This window comes from Phytophthora infestans, genomic scaffold (assembly GCF_000142945.1).
Source record: "Phytophthora infestans T30-4 supercont1.11 genomic scaffold, whole genome shotgun sequence".
In the NCBI taxonomy this organism is placed as follows: Eukaryota; Oomycota; class Peronosporomycetes; order Peronosporales; family Peronosporaceae; genus Phytophthora; species Phytophthora infestans.
In genome coordinates this window covers 1,074,545-1,083,597 of record NW_003303748.1, presented here as the reverse complement: position 1 = coordinate 1,083,597, position 9,053 = coordinate 1,074,545, and the positions used below count along the sequence as shown (strand labels likewise).

The following is a 9,053-nucleotide window of genomic DNA, read 5'->3' as shown; positions in this document are numbered from 1 at the left end:
TTAGAGTCCTGTGGGTCTTCTCGGTTATTTTCGTTGGTCTGTTTCAGCATGCGTTGGCGCTGGCTGAACGTCTATGGATTTCAATTCTAGGATCGGACAAAATAGATGCCTCAGAATGGATGTGTGTTCCATGTACACCGACGGCAACATCAACTGGACAGTGGTGTACAAACGATATCTTCTTAACATTAAGACGCAACAAAATAAGCGGAATAATCCTATCATCACTACTCAAATCCAAAGGTAACCGACTCAGACCCCCCCGTCTGTACGCAAGTGGTATCTTTGACTTGACGCGTCGTCTTCGGAACTCCATGATCCCTATAAATGATCCCAACACGCTATTAACTACAGTGAGTGTAGTAGCGTTTACGCACGCTTCTCCTTTTCCACAGTAAACAGCGACTGCAGAGAAGACCACGGCAAGTGCCATGATAACCAATCCTCCATCAAAGTACCATCGAATCCATCCTGACCTGACATCATCAAGTAGTGCTGCATCAAAATCATGTTACAGTAGTTGTGGGGGAGAATAACGCACTTACGCTTGTACTTGATGCCTTGATCCGGCTCATCCGGACAGTCCACCAGCACATGGATGTCTCTGTCTACTTGCTCGAGGTTGTCACCGAAGTATTCATCATTGTTCAGTCTGCACGTCTCGTCCAGTAGCAAGTGCTCTTGCATGAGGTTTTTGATTCGGTCTGGAATTTTTTTCGCCTTAACCGCCTTGATGTCTGCGTCTCGCGAGTTTAGCCAAGTGTCACCCTCCCGCGCGAGATACAGCTTCAGCAGATCTGCATCAAAGTAGATCAAACCGGGCTTCTCCTCCTTGATCTTCTCTTTCAGATCACCGACCATCTCGCTGAGCTCAATGTCCACAGAGAAGACGCTCCCGACTCCAACCACCGCGCAGAGCAGCTTCACCATCGTGTTTCTTTTTGTGGAATGCCAGATTTTCTTCTCTGAGCCCAATAATCCTTGCAATTCATTCCACAATTCATTAGCTGATAGAAACGAGGATGTGACAATTGTGTTCGATAGTTTGATGGAGTCACCGGATCCAGCAGCTGATTAATTCTTAATTTTTGTTCAAATTCTACAATTTTAGGATGTGGAAGCTGCTTGCAACAAGTTTGAGCTGGTGGAACTTCTCGCCCATGGCGTATTTACCTTCTGTATCGACGATTGGAAAAGCTCTGGAATGGGCCCAAGAGGGAGCACAGCGTTTGATACGTTGTTGAGCTCGATCACAGCGAAGTCGCAGCTGAGTAACACTTCGTCGCCAGTGACGAAATGCGTGTGCTCAACGACGTCGAGTGGCCAGTTGACCGGCAGCAACGAGTTGGCTGGGACCTCCACGGTACAAGCACTGATAAAGGTAAGACCGAGCATATGACTGAAGAATACACGCCTTCATCGCTTGATGTGCTAGCATAGCAGCTCGACTAAGTGCCTTCGGGCTCGTCTGTGGTTGCTTTACAGTTGAGATTTTAGATGTTAACCGGAGGGCGATTTCACTGACGCGTGGTCGAACACGACAAACCCGTACTTCCTCCTGATTTACGGGAGTTACTCCATTTAACGTTTACTTTCAAATCCAACAGCCCTTCTCAAGAGCTAGAGATTCACGTTGGTACTCCCGTCTTACCGACGTATTCAGAATCGACAAGTCGTTGTCAATGAGCCGGAAATGCTTATCAAAATCCGAGCAGAAGTCAGCGAGTGCACAAGGGTATCGACGCGGTCCTGCACCACGATGTGGTTCTTGTGGGCGAGCTCGTATTTCCTTTAGGTAGCTGAAACTCAAAACACCTTGAGCTTGATGATACACTGTGGCTTCTCGTTCGTGACGTTTGTGGATCGATTCCGAAGTAGAAAGAGCTTTTTTGCTCTTGCCAAGGCAGGAAACACTGCTGGCTCGGTCATCGTCTCCAATAGGATTTAACCAAGGACGCTTCGAAATGGCTACATTTGAGCAAGATGAAAGAAAGATCATCCACCGATGCACCTACATCTACACTCGAGCTTCGTGTTTAGCGTCATGATTGTTTGGCTACGAGAGAAAGAAACAAAACTGCAATGGCAAATACAGATTGCTGTCCAGTGTAGTTTATTTTTTGTAGAATCCACTTCTTGACAAATTAACTACAGAGTGGCTGCACTCAATCCGATTTAACAGGTTTCTATCCTGAAAATTGACAAACATTTGATACTTTATGTGCAGATATCTGTATATGGCGGCCGATGATGGAGACTTTATAGCGAGGGACAGCGTGCGTGTGGAGACTTCAAGAATCATGAACTTGCTTTAGGGACATCAGGGTGGCGTGCGTATGTCGTCTGGACCTTGTGGCTGCCGGTATGGAGTGGAAGGGGGATTGGAGTCTCCTTGTCACAAAGCGATGGGTGGTGGAGATCTGGAACAAAGTGTACCGGTGTATTTGTGTTGTTTTACACCGAGTGGAGCAGCACTTTACATGTTATTTGGGCTTTGCGCGCACTGCGACCGATATTAGGTGGTCTGATGGGCTGCCTGTAACCCTAGACAAGAGAGAGGGGAGGCCTATTTATTGTAGGGGCTCTCTTCGATTAGTTGGGGCTTCAATAAGGGGGTAAACCTTGTCCGAGTGTGTTGCATGTTGTTTGTTGACCTCTTTCTTCTCCTCACACTCGGGTCACAACGAGGATTTAAGTGACAAAAGGAGAATGAAATGATGGGGTTTCAGTGGTGTGTGAAGGACTCGATGTGTATTTACGTGCTCTCTGCTCCGTTGTAAACAATGTTTACACATTGGTTTACTATTGGGCCAAGTGTCTCTTGTTACCTCGTTTTGCTGTTTAGAGTGATTGATACACAGTGCTCTTATCCTGCTCTCTGCTTGGCTCCATGTCGGTTCGCTGTGGCTCGGGTGTGTCACGTGCTGCTGTGGCGTCTTTTGGAGTTTGCTCCTCGAGTTTATTGCAAGTTTCCACCAAGTTATTTGCTAAGTATCGGGGAGCGCAATGGAGTCGCGAATGGCGAGTGCAAGTTCAGTGCAAATGATGCTGGAGGTGCAGAGGATTTGCTACGAGGGGCTGTACATGGTGACGGTGCTGAGATCTTCCAAAGGGTTGCCGTTCGACTGTGTTTGGCCTCATTTTTGAGTGCTGGATGCAGTCACGACGCTTGCAACAAAGGTTCGCCCTTGTCTGTTGGAAGACAACGGAGCTGTTTGCTGTGTGCGTTTCTTGACGCATTTTCTCAGTTTGTGCTGCTTGTTTGTCGCTGGCCGTTCACAAAGTGTCCGGTGCTTGGATCGTCCTCCAAATTACCCCCAATATGCTCTCCGGTTAACATCTAAAATCTCAACTGTAAAGCAACCACAGACGAGCCCGAAGGCACTTAGTCGAGCTGCTATGCTAGCACATCAAGCGATGAAGGCGTGTATTCTTCAGTCATATGCTCGGTCTTACCTTTATCAGTGCTTGTACCGTGGAGGTCCCAGCCAACTCGTTGCTGCCGGTCAACTGGCCACTCGACGTCGTTGAGCACACGCATTTCGTCACTGGCGACGAATTGTTACTCAGCTGCGACTTCGCTGTGATCGAGCTCAACAACGTATCAAACGCTGTGCTCCCTCTTGGGCCCATTCCAGAGCTTTTCCAATCGTCGATACAGAAGGTAAATACGCCATGGGCGAGAAGTTCCACCAGCTCAAACTTGTTGCAAGCAGCTTCCACATCCTAAAATTGTAGAATTTGAACAAAAATTAAGAATTAATCAGCTGCTGGATCCGGTGACTCCATCAAACTATCGAACACAATTGTCACATCCTCGTTTCTATCAGCTAATGAATTGTGGAATGAATTGCAAGGATTATTGGGCTCAGAGAAGAAAATCTGGCATTCCACAAAAAGAAACACGATGGTGAAGCTGCTCTGCGCGGTGGTTGGAGTCGGGAGCGTCTTCTCTGTGGACATTGAGCTCAGCGAGATGGTCGGTGATCTGAAAGAGAAGATCAAGGAGGAGAAGCCCGGTTTGATCTACTTTGATGCAGATCTGCTGAAGCTGTATCTCGCGCGGGAGGGTGACACTTGGCTAAACTCGCGAGACGCAGACATCAAGGCGGTTAAGGCGAAAAAAATTCCAGACCGAATCAAAAACCTCATGCAAGAGCACTTGCTACTGGACGAGACGTGCAGACTGAACAATGATGAATACTTCGGTGACAACCTCGAGCAAGTAGACAGAGACATCCATGTGCTGGTGGACTGTCCGGATGAGCCGGATCAAGGCATCAAGTACAAGCGTAAGTGCGTTATTCTCCCCCACAACTACTGTAACATGATTTTGATGCAGCACTACTTGATGATGTCAGGTCAGGATGGATTCGATGGTACTTTGATGGAGGATTGGTTATCATGGCACTTGCCGTGGTCTTCTCTGCAGTCGCTGTTTACTGTGGAAAAGGAGAAGCGTGCGTAAACGCTACTACACTCACTGTAGTTAATAGCGTGTTGGGATCATTTATAGGGATCATGGAGTTCCGAAGACGACGCGTCAAGTCAAAGATACCACTTGCGTACAGACGGGGGGGTCTGAGTCGGTTACCTTTGGATTTGAGTAGTGATGATAGGATTATTCCGCTTATTTTGTTGCGTCTTAATGTTAAGAAGATATCGTTTGTACACCACTGTCCAGTTGATGTTGCCGTCGGTGTACATGGAACACACATCCATTCTGAGGCATCTATTTTGTCCGATCCTAGAATTGAAATCCATAGACGTTCAGCCAGCGCCAACGCATGCTGAAACAGACCAACGAAAATAACCGAGAAGACCCACAGGACTCTAAATTAGCCACAGAATTCCCGTCATTCTTATCTTTCTCTTCAAGTCAGCCTTGTACGACCGCCGGTCGTACATTTTTTCCCATCAATCAGAGCAGTCTCATGACTCAGCGTAGTTTTTATTACCAACCGGTACACGAGTCTTTGAGTCCTCCTGCATTTAAACCTGTTGATCTCCGATGTGATGATGACTATCTAGTGAAATATAATTGTGCTATTTCATATAGAGAAATCGTATATAACTGGACTGGTTGGTGGAGAGTAACTCCCCTCCAGAACACCAGACTCTATAATTCATCACTTCTCTTTTTACCAAGTCCACCACAAGCTCTTCTCCTTTTACCAAGTCCGACACAAGCGTCTTCTCCTTCTACACTCAAGACTTCTTCTCCACTATGGCCGCCTAGACCACTCTACTTTTGTCCTCACTCCATACTGTACTGCACTAACAACTCTGCGCTAATCATCCCTCGAACAGGTTATAAGCCCGACGCTTCCTACCAATAAGGGCGGCTCAAACGCAGAGCGCCACCTGACTTAACAGGGCATGAACTCGACGCCGACGAGAGGATGCACGGGAGTCTACCATGTGCCACCGGCACCTCAAGGCCATGTTGCCCTCTACGCCAGCTAACGAGCTGCGCGCGGTGAGCAGAACGTCTGCCACGCGATATCAAGCTAGAGGAAAATCTCCCTAGACTTCGAATCATACGCACTGCGTATTGATCCCGCTATAAGCGGCGCGTTTGGGTTGTAACTGCGCCCACGATGACACGCACACGCATTGGCCTGCTATAAGCGGAGCACATGGGCAGAAGTGTCGCCCACGCATTGGCCCGCTATAAGCAGAGCATACGGGCAGTAATATCGCCCATTAAAATACGCACTGCGTAACGAGCTTGCTATGAGCAGAGCATACGGGCTGTAATATCGCCCACGATAATGTTGGAATTATCATATTACTATCTCCACTACTACTACAAACAATAATGGCAGTATACTACCATTGTAGTGCAAAGAAAGCAAGCCACCGTGCCTCTGCATACTCAGGCTAAGTGCCATTTATTTTATCGTAGTAATTGTATGATCCAACAATCAAAAGTTTTGATTCAAAAATTAAAGAAGAGAATCCAAAGATGGCAAGCCTCGAGCCACTGCCATCGATGTTGCTGCATATTGTTCACAAAGAAACATAGAGAAGAGAAATCAAAGTCCAGGCAAGCCACTGAGCCGCTGTACAATCCTAAAGAAAAAGGAATAAAGAGTGAAAATACACTACACACACGAAAACGTCAACTTGACAATGCAAACACAAATGATGCCTACTGCCCAATTCAACCAAGTAAAAAAAACTGTGTTGAACTCTGAGTTAAACATCCTCAAGAAACTTGGGAGGCTTTAATCTGAAAAGATAAGTCAAATAAAAATGAGGAACTGGAAAATAACTTAGTCAAGGTGAAAATGAAAGGCAAGAACAAAAATGTATAAACCTCTGCCGTAAAATGTCTCGACAGATAATGAATGGCATACTACCAAGACATTCAGCTTCCTGAACAGTAAAGATGTGCTAACAATGCCTCCATCTACGCTTACCAAGCAATAACACTTTTTTGCATGAGCAATGTCTCTGTCAATTGACTAAATAGTGTGCATGCTTCTCACTACTTCGAAGTATAATAAAATCCGAATTACAATCCGAAGAGCCACTAGAGAGAAAAATGCTGTACAATCCTAAAGAAAAAGGAATAAAGAGTGAAAATACACTACACACACGAAAACGTCAACTTGACAATGCAAACACAAATGATGCCTACTGCCCAATTCAACCAAGTCAAAAAAACTGTGTTGAACGCTGAGTTAAACATCCTCAAGAAACTTGGGAGGCTTTAATCTGAAAAGATAAGTCAAATAAAAATGAGGAACTGGAAAATAACTTAGTCAAGGTGAAAATGAAAGGCAAGAACAAAAATGTATAAACCTCTGCCGTAAAATGTCTCGACAGATAATGAATAACATACTACCAAGACATTCAGCTTCCTGAACAGTAAAGATGTGCTAACAATGCCTCCATCTACGCTTACCGAGCAATAACACTTTTTTGCATGAGCAATGTCTCTGTCAATTGACTAAATAGTGTGCATGCTTCTCACTACTTCGAAGTATAATAAAATCCGAATTACAATCCGAAGAGCCACTAGGGAGAAAAATGCCCCAAAGATGTGAGCTATAATAGGTAAAATGTGAGTGAAGTGTGTTCCTACTGAGAATATTGCTTTGGTGCAAGCATTGTTACCTAGCTGCTCAAAACATATTTATGCTACATTCACAAAAGAAATATAATGCACAAAAACAAATATGCAATTTGCATGATGCAAATACAAAATTGCAAATTTCACAAAGACTGCCTATTAATAGCTTGTACGACAAAAAAAAAACCAAACGTTGAGAGAGAAATACTTAAAGAAATGTATGAAACTGGGAGGCATCAATGCCAAAAACTATTCATGCATTCGCCAAACTTTAACATTTATTGTCACTGGCAAAAGTTTCAAACATATCCATAACCGTACCAAAAGAATGAATAAAAAAAAATATATTCAGCACTTTATGACTACAACACAAGCCTACAAAAGCCTCTGTCTACAGAAAGCAAACTATAGTTTTACAGCATCAATTTCATCTACAATGAATTCGATAGTTTGCAAATCTATCGCTAGCGCTTGTGAAGTAAAAATAAAATTATAAACTTCCAAACGAGAAACAACTCGATGAGCCTCTAGGGAGAAAAATAACCCCAACGACGAGAGCCTGCGCACTTACTGCAAATATGATGCGTACGCTACCAATGACACTGTTTGATGTTATTTATGCTCTTAAAAGCTGCAGCATTTCTTCAAAAATATTTGAAAACCTATAAACCCTCAATAATAATAGTCAGCACAACTTGAAAATGACTGCAACACCTATATCAACCATTTCATGAAATTGGGAGGCAACTCTTTAAGACCTCAGCAGCGAAAAACAAAAACCAAACCACACATTGTGAAGAAATATCCACATATGAAAGAGCAAAACAATGACAGTTTAAGAAATGAACAAAGCTAAAACGCTTACACAAAATATATAAAGACACATACGGTGAACAGGTGTATCCTCAAAGGTTCTCCTGAGGTAGCTTCTACAAATTCGTATAACTAAAACGATAACAACAACAGAGCGAGCAGGTTTTTGATCCTTAAAATTAAAGGTTTTCTTGAGGTAGCTTCTACAAATTCGTATAACTAAAACGATAACAACAACAGAGCGAGCAGGTTTTTGATCCTTAAAATTAAAGGTTTCCCTGAAGTAGCTGCTACAAATTCGTATAACTAAAACGATAATACCAACAATCACTACGGTGAACAGGTTTAATCCTCTAAGGTTTTCCTGAGTATCCAAAATAACAATGAAAACAAGAAATCAGCACAGTCCCTGCCAAAGCAAAACGGCACAAGATGACAAATCTGACAATGAAAGTCAAAGGAAAAATACCATCAATATCAAAACAAGATCTACTTCTTGTAAATGCTCATGTACGTACAGGACTGTTATAAACAGCCACCTGTGGTACATTAAATACTATCCGACAGATAGTCATCATACACATTCCTCGATGTGGGAGGCTGTTGAAGTGCATCTCCGATGTGATGATGACTATCTAGTGAAATATAATTGTGCTATTTCATATAGAGAAATCGTATATAACTGGACTGGTTGGTGGAGAGTAACTCCCCTCTAGAACACCAGACTCTATAATTCATCACTTCTCTTTTTACCAAGTCCACCACAAGCTCTTCTCCTTTTACCAAGTCCGACACAAGCGTCTTCTCCTTCTACACTCAAGACTTCTTCTCCACTATGGCCGCCTAGACCACTCTACTTTTGTCCTCACTCCATACTGTACTGCACTAACAACTCTGCGCTAATCATCCCTCGAACAGGTTATAAGCCCGACGCTTCCTACCAATAAGGGCGGCTCAAACGCAGAGCGCCACCTGACTTAACAGGGCATGAACTCGACGCCGACGAGAGGATGCACGGGAGTCTACCATGTGCCACCGGCACCTCAAGGCCATGTTGCCCTCTACGCCAGCTAACGAGCTGCGCGCGGTGAGCAGAACGTCTGCCACGCGATATCAAGCTAGAGGAAAATCTCCCTAGACTTCGAATCATACGCACTGC

At 44.3% G+C, this 9,053-nt stretch overlaps 2 protein-coding genes across 2 annotated transcripts; one reads left to right on the top strand and one right to left on the bottom strand.

The window, feature by feature from the left end:
• Positions 1–369: 369 nt before the first annotated feature.
• PITG_07468 (Crinkler (CRN) family protein) lies at positions 370–930 on the bottom strand (the record flags this gene model as incomplete). The annotated part of the gene is made up of 2 exons (XM_002904438.1): positions 370–476; positions 546–930. The coding sequence occupies 2 exons, from the start codon at positions 928–930 to the stop codon at positions 370–372; spliced, it is 492 nt and encodes a 163-aa protein (XP_002904484.1).
• Positions 931–3,907: 2,977 nt separating this feature from the next.
• PITG_07467 (Crinkler (CRN) family protein) lies at positions 3,908–4,468 on the top strand (the record flags this gene model as incomplete). Its single annotated transcript, XM_002904437.1, has 2 exons — positions 3,908–4,292; positions 4,362–4,468. The coding sequence occupies 2 exons, from the start codon at positions 3,908–3,910 to the stop codon at positions 4,466–4,468; spliced, it is 492 nt and encodes a 163-aa protein (XP_002904483.1).
• Positions 4,469–9,053: the final 4,585 nt, after the last annotated feature.